We start from the raw sequence: 17975 nt of genomic DNA, 5'->3' as shown, positions 1-17975 counted from the left end.
ACATGAAATGGCGATCAATATTCTCAGATCTTCAAGATCTGTGTGTCTACTTTCCAGGTTCACATGTCACTAGTGAGCTGGTTGGTGACCAGTGAAACCACTTCCTAAATTCTGGTAAACTTGGAGATGTAGTGAACTCAGCTGTATAGGTTGAGAGTTTTCACACTGTGAAAAACTGCTTTAATTAACTGACTGTTCTGTGGAAAGAACTGATCACCCTTTAAATGCATAGTTTCAAATCATATCTAATTTTAAATTGCACTTTAAAGACATAAGGAACAGTACTGAGAGATGGCGTGTCTATGCCTCTCGTATGTATGTTTGTCTGTGAGGAAACATAAAAGGAGTCAGACAGGAGGGGTCATGAAGGAGTGCTGGCTTGTTTGGCAGTGGCTGGCAGACAGTGAGACACTCAGCAGGGAGTACTCTGCTCTGGCTTGATAAGAGCCACAAGGGCAAAAGCCTCATCTAGCACTGACTGATCAAAATGAGCACCCAGCCACAGAGGACCAGCTGGAGATCACTCACACATATGCAAATCCACAGCCATGTGCATAAGCTCAAACTATCAGTAGTGTGTATTTTGGATCTGTTGTGACTACTGGGGAAGGAGTAATAAAATATTTGTATCTATTTTGTTGTTAGCTCTTTTTTTGGGGAAACTGTGGTGAGTTAAGGCATGTATTTGTACTTGGACTATCCTTTACTAAATGCTCTTTCAACCTGAAGAAAGCAAAATAAGTAAGACATTCAAGGTAAACTCCCTCTATGTAATTCAGATTTAATAGTATTGATGTATGATAAGATGAAATAGAATTTTATGAATTCCTGTGTTTACAGCAGCAGAGGAAACAAAGACAAGCACAAGATCTTCAAAAACAAACAGAAAAAAAATCTACAAATATTGAAGTAAAAATATATGTACATCTTACAGTGCTTTGGGATTAAGATTCTTAATATTGAATATTGCACCTCCCATGACTATTGTACAAATTGGAATATTGCATATTACGTTACACCTCAAGTTACACATAATTGTATTATTATTATTATTATTATTATTATTATTATTTCTATATATTTTATTTTCTTACTGCATTGATCCTGCCCTTCCTTCAAACACGTTGTCTGTTCAGTTCTGTCAAAATCTTCCACCTTTAAATAACAGCTGCACAGACTATTTGTCTGTAAGTCCTTTCTACTCAGTGCTACTGTCCATATGTATCTTTTGGGAGCCTATGAACAAAAGCTTATTTCCTGGCAGTCCAAAAAAAAGTCACATACTCTAATATTTAATTGGACCACCTTTAGCTTTGAATACGGCACGCATTCACTGGGGCATCGTTTCGATAGGCTTCTGCCTATGCCCGTGCCATCAGGGAAGAAAAAATCCATTGATGGAATAACCTTTCTACGACCACAGGATGTGTCTTCTGACATGGTTGTTTAAGAGATGAGAAGCTACTCACTGTACCATTTAGGGTTAAAACAGTTGTTGCCAGCTAAAACAGAATCATCCATGCAGTAATTATCCAATGGAAGGCTCTTACCTATTTGCTTAGTTAAACGGGCAGTGTAATACGTGATTCTGTATTGTCTTATAGCTAATGTTTCAATTGCCATTGCCACATTACTGTCAATATACAGTTTACAAAACACCTGTATAACTAATGTGGGGGGTGGATGTGGTGTGGGTGAACGAGTCTGTGTGCCACCCTAAGATTTTCACTAGTTCCATCTCCAACCACCCTTATGAAAATTTTCTGGGGGCACCACTGGTCTGAGCATTGCATTCATTTATAATTCTAAACAAGAGAGAATGCTTGACTTCTGTACCACATACTGTGTGTAATAACTGTTCTTCTACAGGACATATGTCAATAATATTCCCTTTGATTTAAGGAAAAGTGAAATGCTAAAAACAAGGAGCCATACAGGCACAGTAAGGAAGGGAGCAGACATGGATAACCCATTCCTAATTCAACCCCCTTTTCTTCCACCCCGCAGTCCTCTTTTCCACATGGTAGCTCCTGCCTGCATGCAGAATTCGGGGCTTAATGGAGGGGAGCTAAGTCCTTGGCCACACAGCAGATAAATGCTGTACTTTTTCCAAGAGATATGGTGGCAACGGCAGTGTGCGTTGCTTTTGTGGGATTCACTTGGGCAGAAAGCACAGAGCGAGGTCTGACTATTACAGGCAACGTCTGCTCTAGTTTAACTCATGTAACCTTTGTGTTAATGTTTTACATTAATGTTGCAGCAGCACTGAGGCATGCAAAATAAGAGCCTAGCTACCTTGCATCACTGAGGTGCATCTTTTAGGTTCTGTTTTACCATGAGACTTACTTTTGACATTAAGATACATGGACTTGCTGACATCAGCGCCAACATCGTTGCTGACTCTACACAGGTAGAAGCCACTGTCTTCTTCCAGCACGTGTTTGATGAGCAGAGAACCGTTGACCAATACCTCAATTCGAAAGCCTGAGTTGAGGGCGATGGATTTGAACTGAGGGACCCCAGCACCTGTCACAGAACACAGAGTGAGTGTGTGTCCATTTTGATTGATATCATTTTCCAAATGCTGGATAATCCCACATCTCCCTATTGCACTTAGGGTTAAGTGTTAGGTGGCCCTAACCCTAACCCTAACCCTAACCTCCCTATGGCACTTAATTTATTAAGTTACCTTGGCCTGTGCAGATGTCAGTTTTAGGTTGCTTTCACACCTTAATTCGTTTGCTTTGTTCCGAATCAGTTGATGAGTTTGAAACTTTGTAGCAATTTCTCCTTGGTTCAGTTTTGTTTCACACACAGAAAAATCCAAGCGAACCTAAACACTTTATTTCAAACTACGTGAGAACGTCCTCTCTCATTGGTCAGCTATCTGAGGCGGGAACAGAAAAAGTAAATACAGGAAGAAGGTGAAGTGTTGTGGACTGCTGTATGTTTGTGTGACAGGAGAGATTATTTCACTATGAATGTTAACACTGATTGTGACACACTTCACCTCCTCACGTCCCTGCGTTTGTCCTCCATTAATCAGACAGCATGTTTTTGGTGGACAAACAAAAAAGAGGATAATCTACACACAAGTACTCAAATCATGCGATTCATAGGTCATTTGATCCTGTTTTGGTTCGGTACACGTTCTTACCAGGAGGACTGCACCGAGTTCGCTTAATGTTTCGGATCGAGGCCACCTCATTTTGGGGGTCTCGGTGCGGTTGTTTTGGTGCCCACTTGAGTGCGATTACTGTGTTCACACCAGACAAAATGAACCGCACCAAGAGGGAAAATGAACTTCCGATTTAATCAAACTAAATCCTGTAGGTGTGAAAGCAACCTTAGTTACAAATGAGCTAAAAGCAATGGATCCTTATGTCAGTAGTTTGTTTTCCAGACACACTGCTACTGTGTCCAGCTGTGAAACCCTCTATTTTCCATATGACAGAGCTTGTTTGGACTTGAAGTGGGTGCTTTTATGCATTCAACCTCAAGGCTGTGGACATTATAATTGTTGCGTTTGCAAAAAAACCTTACATAGAGAAGAGTCTTGCTGTAGGCAAAAAATCTAAACACACAATTCAATATTTGAGAAGAAGAACAAGTCATCCAGTAAACAGCCTTTGAAAACCTGTGAAACATGAATGTCTGTGTGCAGGTGGATTACATTTACATAGTGTGGTTATGTGTTTACCTTTAGAGTATTCCCACTGGATGGTAGGGACAGGATAGCCTTCTGCTGAGCAGTTTAGTATCACTGCTTTTCCATAGATGCCATCCTGGTCCTTAGGTTGCACGACAAATTTTGGAGGAACTGTAAAACAAGCAGCCATTACATTCATCAGATGTATTATTGTATGTAGAAGTGAGTGAGCAACTTCCACTGATTAATGAATCAACTGCATCTGTGAATTCAGGTTTTTTACTCGTGACTTGCACACACCACCTCTCTGAGCCATCTCCCTTCTCCTTACCTCGTACGATGAGCTGGCTCTGGTGCTCAACAGCTGCAGCCTGGTTGCGGGCGATGCAGGTGTAGTTGCCGTTGTGCATCAGTGTGAGATTGGAAATGCGCAGAGAGCTGGTAAAATCTATGTTGTCTATGGTGACGCCCAGGCTGGCCGGGATTGGTCGGCCGTCCTTCTGCCAGGTGATGAAGACAGGCTGGTCGCCAGACATGACCACACAGGGGATAAATACGCGCTGGCCGATGGAAAACCGAGGGAACTCAAATGGTTGGATGGTGGGTGGGACTGTGGATGAGACATGGACATTAATTTTACTTGAGTTTACTTAAGCAATCAGTCACCATTCATACCCATATAAACATCAAGCTTATGACCTCAGCCTATTTTATAAAGCAAATGCATAACATCTCATCCGCCCCATTTTCCTCATTATCACCTTGTTCTCCATTATAAAACATTATTCTATGATCCTGCAGGAATGAGAAAAATATTTTATTACCTCTTCCCACGTAGGGCAGCTGAATTCTCTCTCAAACAACATGCATATAACATTCTCGCTCACTCTCTTTTGCTCTCTGGGGACACTGCAGTCATTGTGAGAACCAGATTCTTTGGAAAATTAATGATTTAAAATAACATTGGAATAAGCGGCACTTCAGCGCTTATTTAATTCACAACAAAATAGGCATAATAGGCTCCTGGGGATTCCCTCTCGGCAGCGGTGGAATGCTAAGCAGCTGAGAGGCAAATTAGCCGAGGCAGAATGGCGCCATAGCTTTGTCTATGCTGTGTGATTTCCCCCTCGCACACTTGTTAGCACGTCAGGACTCGCCACTGAGAGAGAGAGGTGGGGGTGTGGCAGCGGCAGTGGTGGTGAGGGGGAGCATTTGCTCATCCGACATTTCAAATTATGCAGCGTCACTGGAGAAACAGAGCCATCTGAGGTTATCATCATCATCTGACTCAGTTCAGCTCATCGCTGATGCATATTCAGATGAGCCACAGATAAGTTGGCTGGGATGATGGGGATGGTGCTTTGCTATCAGTGATGTGAGCAATTTTTTAAGAGTGTGATCTACAAATATCTGATATTTGATGTATTGTTTAAAATGGGATGTACAACAGGTAGGCCAGGGTCAGCGTGTAGACTGATAAAGTGAGTCTACACTTAGTGACCACAGACTGAGACAGACTACCCTTGAATTAACTCAACTAATACTGGGTTAGAACACAATATGTCATATGTAGTTAAATAAATGTCCTGGTTACTTGACACTTGAGATTGTTAATAATCATGGTGAAGCACCAGTGAAACTTAAGTTTGCCACCTAGTTGTGACCAGATTGAGGTTCATACCTTTCACAGTAACGTAGACGCTCTGGTGTGTGGAGAGTTGAGGCTGCACCAGTACATTACATGTATATTCTCCTTCATCCACATCCTTCTGCACGTCAAACAGCTTTAGGGTGCCATTGTTCTCGAAGGCCCGCTGCCGGTGGTTGTAAGGCAGCAAATTGGAGTCCTTGTACCACTTGATGGAGTAGTATGGGTAGCCAATGACACGGCAGTGGATGTACATGTCCCGTCCAGCAATGGCAGTGAGGTTTTTCATTGGTCTGATGCTGGCAGGCCCTTGAGGACACATTGGAGAGACAACTCTCTTAAAATGATTTTTAGGCCGGGGTGTGGTATAAAAGATAGCTGTGCTGTGTTGTATGTGTTTTCAAGACACCACAGAGTTTACAGTCCTTCATTTCTTCTTGATAGTAACAAATAAAAAAATTTAATAAAATAAACCAAGTTTTATTCAAACTGCCTGAGCAAATATCCATTTTTGTCCAGGCAACACAAAATGGGAATCATGCTCAGAATCATTTACAGCTTTCCTTCAGATCAAATTTGCCTTTTACCTTATCAGAACCAGGAACTTGTGTTCCGTCCAATTTAGGCCTGTGGTGAATATTACCTCTTACTCCCACCTCTTCAGTACAGGCTATGATTGCCTCAGACAAGCGTTAGAGTAGAATGTTCCCTTTCTCCACTCATGAAGCTATTATCAAAACCATTACTCATGTTGCTGGCTTGCTTGGCTTTTCACACACTTGTGAAAAACCAACAGAATAACCAATAGGCTTCCATAGCTCAGTGTCTATCAGGTAAATGGACTATTAGGCTTCTCTTTAAGCCACTGGAGAAGACAGTTTAACTAGGCTCTGTAGTGTACTTTGAGCACAAGCATATCCTGGGTTGCTACCCTCTTTAGCACTATTAAGAAGCCAACGATGTGAGAAACAGTCATTACACTTTCTCCGCAATGGCACCTGTGGAGATTTATCTTCATTGCTTGGCTGCATTTAGCATCCATGTACCCTCGCTTAAGGGCTACAGGGTTGCTCTATTTAGCCTCACAACATGCAAGAATGAGCACAATCAAATTAAACCAATCAGTGTACAGAACATAGCCTTCCCTTTCTGCGATAAAGCGATACTAATGGCCTTGCACCAAGCACAGAAAGCTTGAGTGAGTATTACTGCTATATGACAACAGCAATCCAACCAACCTTGTCCCTGTAGAGAGCAGATAGCACCACAGTCATACACTGAAGCTAACAATAAGTCACCCTAATAGTGTCCCAGTACAAAGCTATCAGCAGGTGTTAGGTAGGAAGAGGGGCATTAGAAAAGTTAATGCTGACACCAGTGACTAACGACAGGAGGAGTTACTACAGGAGGCTGTTCTGTTGTGATCAAGAAGAAACAGTAAAGTAGTAAAGTTACACTGTCAGGTTTCTACATCTGAAACTAGCTGCATATCTGACAAAATGTCCAATTTCTCGACAAACTAAATAATTGTACCATCTACAAATTGTGGTGCTTTCAAACCAGCCAATTAAAATGCATCGAAGCCAAATAAATCAAGGCATGTTGATGTGTATATGTGATGGTGTGTTGGAAGAGTTGATCTGACAAGCACCTCTTACGTTTATTCGCGCCTGGTAGGAAACTGTCCCAGCCGAGTTGTTGCAGATGCAGCGATACACCCCTCCGTCAGGCACCTGGGTCTGGCTGATGTTGAGGTGGCTGACCACGTGACCCTCTGTGTTGGTGTAGTGGGAGATGCGGTGGCGGCTGTCCCGTACCACAGGCTCGTCGTCTAGAGTCCACGTTACCCGGGGCTCCGGCGTGCCTTTCACCGTGCATGACAGTGACACAAACTCGTTGATGTTGTAAACCTTCTCGCTGAATGAAGCCAGAATCTTTGGGGTGCCATCTGGACAGTGGAAAGAAGTTCATATGGAAAGGTGTGTTTTATTACTCTGCAAAATTCCAGACTGTTTTTTCCTTTTTTACACTACAACACCTGTCGGTGATAACAGATTAATAGAGCTCCTCTCTCCGGCTCCACAACATTATTGATTATCTATATTCTACTTATATCGGTGGCCATGGGAGGAAGATACTGCAGTAACCCCAGCTCATGTAACAACATGCAAGCCTCTTTCATAAAATCTAATAAAATGGGCTGGGCTTTGGCATCGTTCAATACCAACATGCACAGTCAGTATGCAGATATGTAGTCTGCATTCACATGTACACAAAAACAGCACAACAGACAAAAAAAAAGAGAGGATACCTGATAATTCAATCATGCTTCCATATAAAACACTTTGACTTTCCACATATCTCAAGTTAGAACTGTAAATACTGACCTTCGAGTATGACTTGAACAAAGTCCTGGGCTGACATCTTGCCATGTCTGGCAAAACACTGATAGGCTCCTCCATCACTCTTGGCCATACCAGCCATGACCAGGTTCTCCCTGTTCTGGCCTGTCATGCGGACGCTGTTACTTGGGTAGATGAGCTCTCCATTGCGGTACCAGGACAGCTGGTACTCCTCTGAGCCGGTGACGCTGCAGGACAGTGAAACTTGGCTTCCAACGCTGCCTTTCACCTTCCGCGGGCTCACCACGACCTTCAGGGGCTCTGTAGTTTAGAGAGCTAATAGTTCAGTGACTGCTTCTAACAGCACACTAAAATATATGGTATTCTTCATTTTCTTAAGTGTTACTAAGCAATCATTATTCTGTAAGTGAAAGGTTAGGTATGTTCTCCCTTTCAAATCTGAAGCATAATCTATAACAGCCCAGTTTTACCCTGTCTTGAAGCATTATAATAATAATTCACAAATCAACCCCAGTCACTTACCACCCAGCCACGGGCACTGACCTTTTACCTGCAGCCTGCCGACCACCTCAGCATTGCCGTAGCCATTCCACACCTCACACACATACGTCCCTGTGTCACTGGGCTGGGCTCTTTCTATCAGCAGACCTGTCACACTCTGTCTGAAGCGTGTGTCAGGCTCCAGTGGCCGGTTGTCTTTTAGCCAGCGGTATTTGGGTGCGGGGTGACCGGAGGCCTTGCAGGGCAGCTCTACTCGATGAGATGCCATCACCTCACGACGCTCAAAGCTGTCCAGGATGTGGGGTGCTGAGTTGGTAGGATCTGCAGTATAGAGTTGATACAGATTTGAGAATCATCACTGAACAATTTCTAAAACCATATTCTGCATGTCCTGCATATCATGTAACAGGTTAAACTAGTGTGTGGAAAGTTTTACATTTATTGAGGTTTTGGCTAAAAGTTACTATGTCTAAAATTTGTGTCTAATGTGTCCTGGTTGTTGAGTGTTTGTTTTTGTCATAAGGTTCAGTGTTATATGATGACCTCAGAACCATGGCACTGCTAAAAATGTTATTTACATTACCATTAAAAGTGCAAACAGTGACTGAGGTAGATAGTTGGTGTGTCTCTTTAAATGGTTTAGGTAAAGGGTTGGCATTTTCTGTCCTGGACACGTCCCTCCAGACTGCTTCAGCAGTTCTGCAGTTCTGATGACCTTTACCACATGTTATCCTCTCTTGAACTAAAGTGCTTTTTCTTGTCAGTCTCTATTCTGTTAACTTGATGATGTTTTTATTAGAAGCACTTTATTTCCATACGGTCCTGTTGTATAATGTACAGTATTTAGATTTTTTGTAAGAGGAAGATCATATTTCATATCAATTTCTTGCTAATTAAAATAATGCACTGGGTATTCTAGTGGTGCTCTTACCTGAGACAATGAGGCGGGCGCTATTGCTCTGGCGGGTCTCTCCTGTGTACCGATGGCGTGTCATACACCTGTAGTTGTACAGCCCGTCTTCCATTTGAACATCCAGTATATACAGGGCTCCCGTGGATGTGATGAGAAACCGAGACACTGGAAATAAAGAGATGCATATTAAGTCACTACACATTATTCTTATCTGTTGCAATTTTAAGCAGCTTGTTAACAGGTCTTAACAAAACCACCATCAGATGAATAATAGTGCATATTGTTTCTGGTCAGTCAGTATGATGTTGGCTTGTAGATTTATTGGCTGCAGACTGGACCTTCAATAGATCGCAGGACCCATCATTTCCTTGTGATGCCCCATTCTGGGACCACAAGATTTTCGTAACACAGCGTACTATGAGCATTCACTTTTGTTCTACATAATTACACCACCATACGCATTCTTAAGATGAACAACAAATGAAACCAGATCTTGAACTAATCTTTGCAGTTACACGAGATGTAACTGTAAATGTTACTTGTAAACTTGTAAATTGTGAAGCCCTGTTTCTGCCCATTTATCCCAAATCTAACTGGCAATGTCTAAAACACTGTGTGTGAGACATGAAAGGAACAACCAAACAGCTGCTATCCTCTAAATTTCATTACAGCAAGTGTTTTATAATAAATAATGCCCTACAGTTCTGTGCTGTGAAGAAGAAAGCACAGCCTGTGTTTTCATTTTCATTTTTATGTACTGGAATCACTACCTTACACATTCTAAAAGAAGAAAATACAGAAGATCCAATATTGAAATCTCTTAGCAAATATTTGCAAGTCAAGTGAGATACGCAGCACTGTGTCATTGTAGTCACCAAACATCTGCTGCAGCCCATTTAGCTCTGAGGAGCTCTGAGGCACTGTGACAAGGCTGTGTGTTGTGTAGCAGTGTAACACAGCTCGTTATCATGTAGCTCATCGCTTTCTTCTTTCTCTCTCTCTCTCAGGGGTAACTCTCTCTCTCTGTCTCTCTATCTCCCTCTCCTTCTCAGCTCTAGACTAAAGCACAGCGAGCCAGGGATCACAGAGCACTTTGATAAGGCATGGCTGCGCAGGTTGGATGTGCTAATATCATGCTAATCTTATGCTAATTTGTGAGAACACATGGAAGTAGAATGAGGTAGTCAGTGCTTATGAGGAGTGATGTGTGCTGTGGCTGGTGACTGCCGTGGTATTTCTAGTCACTGATGATGGAAAAGACTATCTGGGATGGAGATCAAATAGGACAGCTGTACAGATTCAGGCAATATTGGTAGTGATAGGCTACCATAAAGACTTTACGCAGTGTTGAATTACTATCAGCCTGTGATCATTACATATGGCCAATCTGACCAGAACATCACAGAAAATCTATCACATTTAACAACAAACAGAGCTAATGTTGCAGACTGATCCAGCGTTTTTACAGATTGCTGTTATGGTGCAATAAGGAATCAGGGAGACCTAAACAGAGCAGGTGAGAGAAAACTACACAAAGGAGGGTACTGAGGATGCCATTGTGAGCAAGTGTTGACCTACTTAGAAATGAGAGTCCATGGACTTTGATATCCTGAGGGGTTTAAGCTAGTGGTCAAGATGCTCCCATGTGTGACAGACAACCAACGGTAAGATGAAGGAGGACAGAAGGTGTCCTACACACCCATGTGTGTGTATCTGTAGTTCATAATCACTTAACCAGAGAGACAAGAGCATTAAATTTGAATTTAGCTGGTTCACTTTCATGGATAAAAGCACTTCAGAGAAAGCACGTATCAAAGGAAAGGGAAATGGAGGCTGTCTTCCCTGTCTTTCCTCTCCCCTCTTTCTGTCTTCTCCCCCATTTAAAAGTTGCCTGGCATCAAAAATTGACAGGACAGGCTTATGAATGAGAAGAGCTTTCATTAGAACAGACTGCCTGTCACTGTAACAAAAGGCCATGGCTGAGAGAGTGGAGTACGCCTATGTTTTAAAAGCACATACACACACTCACGTGTTTACAAGTGTGAACAAATGTGTATGTCTACCCGGTGATCAAACTGGCTCTTCATTACTAGTGAATATCCCTGAGCAGAATCACACTATTTCTGCCTTATAGATTTCATTAATACAGTCGAGAAATACTGCTTTAATGAATGGTTTGACCTGATAAAAAATAAGCTAATTGACCTATTGGAATGTAGACTGACACAAGCTAGTAGCTAATATAAGGAATCTAATATTTTTTTGTCAACAGAGACCTATGACTTGCTTTGTGTGTGGACTTAATATTAAAAAGGGAACTCTGTGTCTGTATTGAAGGCTAGCATGAGCTAGTCTGCGTTCAAAGTGCTCAGGTTCCAATAATGTTGCAAATAGATGGTGATTTAAAAAACTCATATAACTGTATATACAGTATATATATATCTGAATATATATACACAAGTAAAACGCATTTTAAATGGTACATGTTGAGGCCACTGTTGAGGGCCATCTCATTAAGTACACTCTTGATTTTTGGTTTCATTTCCATCTTCTTTGAACCTGCTCATTTTCTAAGAATGCACACAAGTGATTCTCTCACACGGAGCAGACCTACAGTCTTGTATTATAGGTGCATATTCTTAAGTGTACACAAAGTATGTGTTTCTGTGCATGTGTGCATGCAAGTAAGTGTGAATGTGTTTATGAATCATACAGCTGAAACAAGGAATGGTCAATAATAACGATCAAGGCGCTCTGTTAAGCTTTTCACTGCTTCTCTGTGCGCCACCTACTGCATACTAACGCTGCATGAGAGACAGCCTGTTCTTGCAGTGGGTGTGTGAGTATGTTGGACATATGAACATTTGTTTGTGTCTACACCTGGGTGCGTTAGTGTATATTACTAAAACTATGGCTTCACTTCACCCCAGGTGGCTTGGTGGACTATCAGTCGTCCCCTCTTCCTGTCATTGGCCCACCCAGCTGCTTTGGCATCATTGGTGCCATGAACACAAGTCCCTTTCTGTGAATCCACCCTCAATAGCTTCAATTAATCCTCAAACAAGCCAAAGCCTCAAACACTGAGCCTGCAAGTAGATTCTTTGTTCATTCAGGCTTTGCAGTTTTTCACTCAAACCTAAATAGCTGCTATTATAATGAAAGAAACTATGAGAAATGTTCATAATACAATGCCACCGTTTTCACTAAGCGGACAAACAGGTTAATGCGTGACAAGGACTAAGAGGGGAGGATTTCCAGTAAGGTGGAACACAAAGACACATGGTGACATTGCCGGGCACTTTGACCTTTGCTTGCTGGGCGACCATCTGTACCAAACTGCTTTGGCTAAAGTTACCTCGACTGAGGTACCTGAGCCATTTCAATATTCTGTAATAGAGACATGAGTGGAGAAAAGATGAGGTGGGAGGAGGGAAAGAATAGGCAGAGAGACAGTGGGAGAGAAAATAAAAGATTAAGAGGGAAAGAGCACCTCTGGGATACAACCACTCTCTGTCATCTGAAATGACTTACAAATTAGCTTACAGCTATGCGCTCCCAGTCAAGGGAAAAAAAGACACAACTTTCATATGCTAATTTAGATCATAGCTAAGCAGACCAATTATCAAAAAAAAAAATGTCAGGGCTGCCTGTCTGACAGATCTCAACAGGAAGTCAGTCCCTCTGTCTCTGTTCTTACACTGTCTGTCTGTCTTTCTAGAATCTAAATCCTAATATGCTTTAACACAATTTAAAGAACAGAACAAGAATATACAGTACATATAATTGTATTCCCTTTGCTTTGTATTCAGTTCAAATAAATAAATACATTCATTTTAACAAGAGAACACTGCGACTGTACTTAGAAGAAGCGACTAATGCTTTTCTCCTGTGACCTTGAACACCTCAACCTGCATTCATCTGACTCTGAAGAACTTCTGAATGGTCCAACCTATCAACACCAACAGTCTGGGGCCACTTACAGGAAACCCACACAGTCAGCTAAACTATACAGATAAAAATTGCTTCCTCATCACTCTGCTGGCAGCGTCCCCACTGTGCAACTGTCTTGGAGCGTATTAGTGAGTGGAGTGTGGCCCCTGGAGACAGCCAGGGCCTACAGTGTCACTGTAACCTTGGCCACTCAAAGTCGCGCAGCTTGAGGGCGAAAAAAAAAAAAGGATAATCCAAACTGAAGCTGCATACTAACAAACCATCAACTATCTGCATGCTGTTTACTTTAAGATGCCTGTGTTCACTTTACACAAATTATTTCTGTTATTGTGATCACACAGTGCAATAATTTGACTTTATCTAAACGTTATAAATGCACCAAATTAATTTGTGCATCTCTCAATTTATGAAAAACACCCTCAAATTTACATAAAATGAAAATCTAGCTAGCCCTGTGTTTTCATTGATCTGAAACTGCAGCTGTTATACTGCCAAAGGCGACGCCACATTGTTTCCAACTATGCTTGTGTCACACACTAACTGGCGCCAGTATTGCCGGTGTAGTCTGTGAGTAATAATGAGTATATGATGAGTCCAGGAGGGCCTGTGTTGAAATTAGGCCTGGTCACAGTTATTGGCAGAGTGACTCCAGTTAGATCAGGCTGGGATAAGCATCTCAATAGAGGGAGGGTGGGGGATCCTGCAAATTTAGAGACCCTCTAATAAAAATCATTTGTCATTCTTACAGGAGCCACACTGACAGCTGCTGGGGTTTCCATGGCAACACACTGGCCACTATTCGCTTAGCAGGCAATATTCCCAGTACTGTAAATGGTGGACAGGTGGAAACACACACACAGACATACTGTACATTTACTGTCCACCCTATGGGAACTTAATAGATTTTCCTAGTTATTATTCATCTGTGTTTGTAATCTACTCTAATACTGTGCTTTGGACTTTTTAATTTTAGTGTTCCAATTTCTTTCTTTATCTGTGTCCAAATAATACCGGAAATTCTGAGAACATACTGCATCACAAGAGCACATGCAGACACATACTGTAGAAAAGGTGTGCAGGAACATGCAATGCATGTACCTGCCCTAATTTCTCATCGCACGACTACAAACCTGAAGCAGCCTATCTGGGCTAGACCCTACAGTATCTGCTCGCTCTGAGTCAGAGTAGGAGGCTGAGCTTTTTTTATTGCCGCTCCTAATCAGTGGCAGCATCCCTCTGCTCATTAACTAGACACATGCTAGCCCGAGGCAAACGCCTCATATGTCAACCACAGATAAAGATGTCATCTTCTGCTTGACTGAATAAACCGCTATTAAAACTAAATGCAAATGGACACTGAATGATATTCAAATCAGGAGGCAACAGGGAAGCTTAAACCCTGAGGCGCATGGCCTCGTTGCTGCCCCACATTCCCCCACTGTGTTAGAGGGAAGAGAGATTTTAGATACAGTGTGTGTTCAGGCCGATGTTCTACATGACATCTGAAATCCCTGTGAAACATAGTGGTATGATAGCTGGGGTGGTAGCCACTCATGCTGTAGACATCTTGAACACAAACGTGCTGCTAAATCACAGTAGTTTGCTGGTAATAAGAATATATTGAATATGAGTGTGCAGTTTCTTTAAAATCAGTATTGAACATATCTGTCATGGCAGTCCAAAATGAGAGAGACAATGTCGCCCACTGTCAGCAGCTTTGTCCATTATAAACCACTGCACAGCTGGCTCTGTAGACAGACTAATGAAACACACACACATACACACACACACAATTACAAAAACAACGGGCAGTGTAAGAATGGAGTTTATCTGCGCAGGATTCATGTGGCAGACACTGACATACTATGACAGGATGTCTCTATTCACCACCAGACTGTTTGGAAACGGCTGCGTGAGCACTTTTTTTTTTATCAGACAAATGTTTGTCTGCTGAAGTCAAAACTGAGGAGGGAAATCTCATCACAATAGCTTTCAAATCTGTGCCTGCGCATTTCTTTTTGCCGTGTCTGTGTGTGTGTGTGTGTGTGGCTGCATGTGCGACGTAATTAGCCTGTACTAGAGTTGAGCTATTAAACCCCTGATGGTTGTGTGTTTACAATGCTATCATTGGCCTCTCTCTGGCCAACACTAAATGAGCCAGTGTTGAGTCTCAGCTGTATAGTCATGAATATTCATCTCTCTGTATGTGAGAACCTCAGTGTGTGTGTGTGTGTGTGTGTGCTGCCCTGGCAGGCATTAAGGAAGCTGTTACTATCTGCTCGATCACAATCCGTCACTTTGTCTGGATAATAAGTCAAGCTGACAACAATTCTACTTATCGCCAAAGCTACAACAGAACAGGCTTTGTTTTGGGAGCAATATAAAGCGAGCGTTACCATCTCTGCAGCTTTTCACTTCAAAAAGCAGGTCAGAGTTATCTCTGAGGGTCCCATACATTGTGTTCTCACTCTTTACTGATGCTCAATGACAGGAAATAAAACTGTCAACTGCAACCAACTGTCTGAAACACCTGTGGAAAGTGTATTTGTCATCTCAACATGGTTTTTAATTACATTTCTGAGGCGAGAACCAGGCAGCCTTGCTAAACTGTGATAACCTGAGTGTTAAAGTGCCATTCCCCTGAGACGTCATCGCAGCGCATTTCTGCTTATGAAAAAGGACCTAAAAACAGCGCTTATTGGTGTTTCAAGGTAATTTGCGGTGGCAAGTGGAGCGGGCGAAGCTGCTCTGTGAGTAAAGCGGAGGGGGCAAGAGGAGGATTAGATAATCAAACAGTGTGCCACTTTAAATAATCTCTGGCTCCTCTGGGGGAGGTGAGACTTAAAGCCGGAGCCCTTCTGCTTTAATTGTCTGATTTTCCTGTCATTACTGTTGAGGGCCTCAGTAATTCAGGCTCATTAAATATTCAGGAGCCACACTGAGGAGGGGAGGAAGGAGCGACCGGGGAAAGATGAAGGTACAGAGAGGAGCGAGAGGAAGAGTTATGGCAAGACGAGGCATATGTGGTCACTGCAGAGATATACTTTGATCCCCACTGTTGGGAAAAAAAATCATTTTTCTTTAATACAGGGAGATATTCCTTTTCTTTTTTCTTTTTTTGCTGACTATCAGTCAGTAGATTTGAAGTTTAAATTTAAGGAGTAATATATCTGTTCATTATAACACCAACCAATATTGTTACTGTGACATTTAGAGAAAATGTTATTACAACTTTCTCCTCTGAAGACATTTTTGTCATTAGTACATCAGTGTTTTACTATATTGTATATTTATCATGTGGTTATACACAGTGAGTGTCCATGCACTTTTTACTAGCTTCTGGAAACACATCAGACTAAAGGTTTTTAGATTTTCATTAGCACATTAAAATGCAGGCATCACTAGCCTTTAATCATACAAGCAAATCAGAGTTTTGCTTGTATGAGCTATGAGCTAGCTGAACTTTATATACAAGCAAATACAAACTGCATAAATCAACCATTTTGTTGAGTCTCTGTAGATATTTGTAAGCACATGTACTTACTGTACATACATGGGTATATAACATAGGCTGACAAAAAACAAAATTCCTACACCCAACACTGAATTGAACATTTATTTTTGTTTAGTTTTTCATTTTTTTACATGTTCTATGAAATTTTGTCATTTTAAGAGGTAGAAATGTATCTCCTAATGTATAATTAGACAACAGAGCAAAAGGGAAACTCAAAACTGAGATATATTTTAGTCAAGCTGTAAAAGAAGAATGCTTGTGATGATGGAATGGATTCTGACTAGCTTGTTTGAATGGAGCTGTCCATGGTGCTAAACTACCATCACTGAGCCACACACAAGAAACATACGGTTGTAGAACATTCATACACTTACAGTATAGACTTAAAATGTATCACCAGAAGTTGTTTAAAAAGAATTTCAGAGAAAAACAAACTCCTGTCCCCTTTATTGGATTGACAGCACTGATCTATTAATGGCTCAAACTGTGCTTTTAGCTACTAATGGAACTAAAACTCCTAAAAGAAATCATGACAGGTTAAAATCACTTCAACATGCAGTGTGTATGAAAGTCTATAAATAAAAAGACTGCAAACTGGATTAAAGTTATTATGTTGAAGGAAGTGAAGAGACACCCTGAAGAGTCACCCTGTCTAATCACGGCCCCGAGCTGCAGCCTCCACAACTCTGCAGCAACTACATTCTGACATGACATTTAGTTTAGTATTCAGTCTGTGCAAACCCTTTTCCATCAAAACACGGTCAGAGTCTGACACTGGGGCAAGACAATTTCACACATTTTCAATGCAAATATTGTTTTAAAGGTATTCTTCAATCAAGAGACATCAACCTGATTTCCCAATGCAGTGCCTTATTTCAAACTACTGAAAATATATTAAAAGCAAATGAAATGAGAAACGTGTTTAAAATGGGCATGATGAACAAGCAAAATTTAAGATTAGAGCATTTATTGGTGCTTGAACAAACACTTGAGTTAAATAAAAGATGCAGTCCCACAATGTAAGAAACACAGCATCCAAATTAAGTAATGATAAGTTATCTGTAACAGTAAAAACAATGTTGTCAAGAATGAAAGTACTGATGTAGAGTGCAGAATGGTCCCCTACAGAGAGTCACATATATCACATCAACAGGTCATTATTACTGAAACATTAAAATTATATTAACACTACAATAAAGCAAATCAAGCTGGGGATAATCATTTTAAATTATATAGACAGATGGTTCTTCAAAGTACCTGCACACCATCACAGATTATTTACTTGAAATGTCAAAGTAAAAGTACTCGCTATATCGTCTTTAGTCAGGAACCTATGTGAACATCAGTCCTCCTGTTTGTACTGGTCACAATGATAAGATCTTTAAAAGTCTTTTCACTGGAAATAATGGGGAACAGAATTCACAGGCTTTGTTTTG

At 41.4% G+C, this 17975-nt stretch overlaps 1 protein-coding gene across 1 annotated transcript in view; it reads right to left on the bottom strand.

Moving 5' to 3' along the window:
• dscama (Down syndrome cell adhesion molecule a) overlaps nt 1-17975 on the bottom strand; it is a 72442-nt gene that overhangs the window by 17158 nt on the left and 37309 nt on the right. Inside the window, exons 4-11 of the mRNA XM_026370201.1 lie at nt 9093-9239; nt 8204-8482; nt 7685-7960; nt 6949-7245; nt 5331-5606; nt 3981-4259; nt 3701-3820; nt 2347-2526 (exon numbers count right to left, since the gene is read on the bottom strand). Of these exons, the coding sequence (XP_026225986.1) occupies nt 2347-2526; nt 3701-3820; nt 3981-4259; nt 5331-5606; nt 6949-7245; nt 7685-7960; nt 8204-8482; nt 9093-9239 (1854 nt within the window). The remainder of the gene's footprint in view (nt 1-2346; nt 2527-3700; nt 3821-3980; nt 4260-5330; nt 5607-6948; nt 7246-7684; nt 7961-8203; nt 8483-9092; nt 9240-17975) is intronic.

The sequence above is a fragment of the Anabas testudineus genome, chromosome 14, assembly GCF_900324465.2.
Source record: "Anabas testudineus chromosome 14, fAnaTes1.2, whole genome shotgun sequence".
Classification (NCBI taxonomy): Eukaryota; Metazoa; Chordata; class Actinopteri; order Anabantiformes; family Anabantidae; genus Anabas; species Anabas testudineus.
The sequence above is the reverse complement of the archived record's forward strand: the minus strand, read 5'-3'. Positions and strand labels throughout refer to the sequence as shown.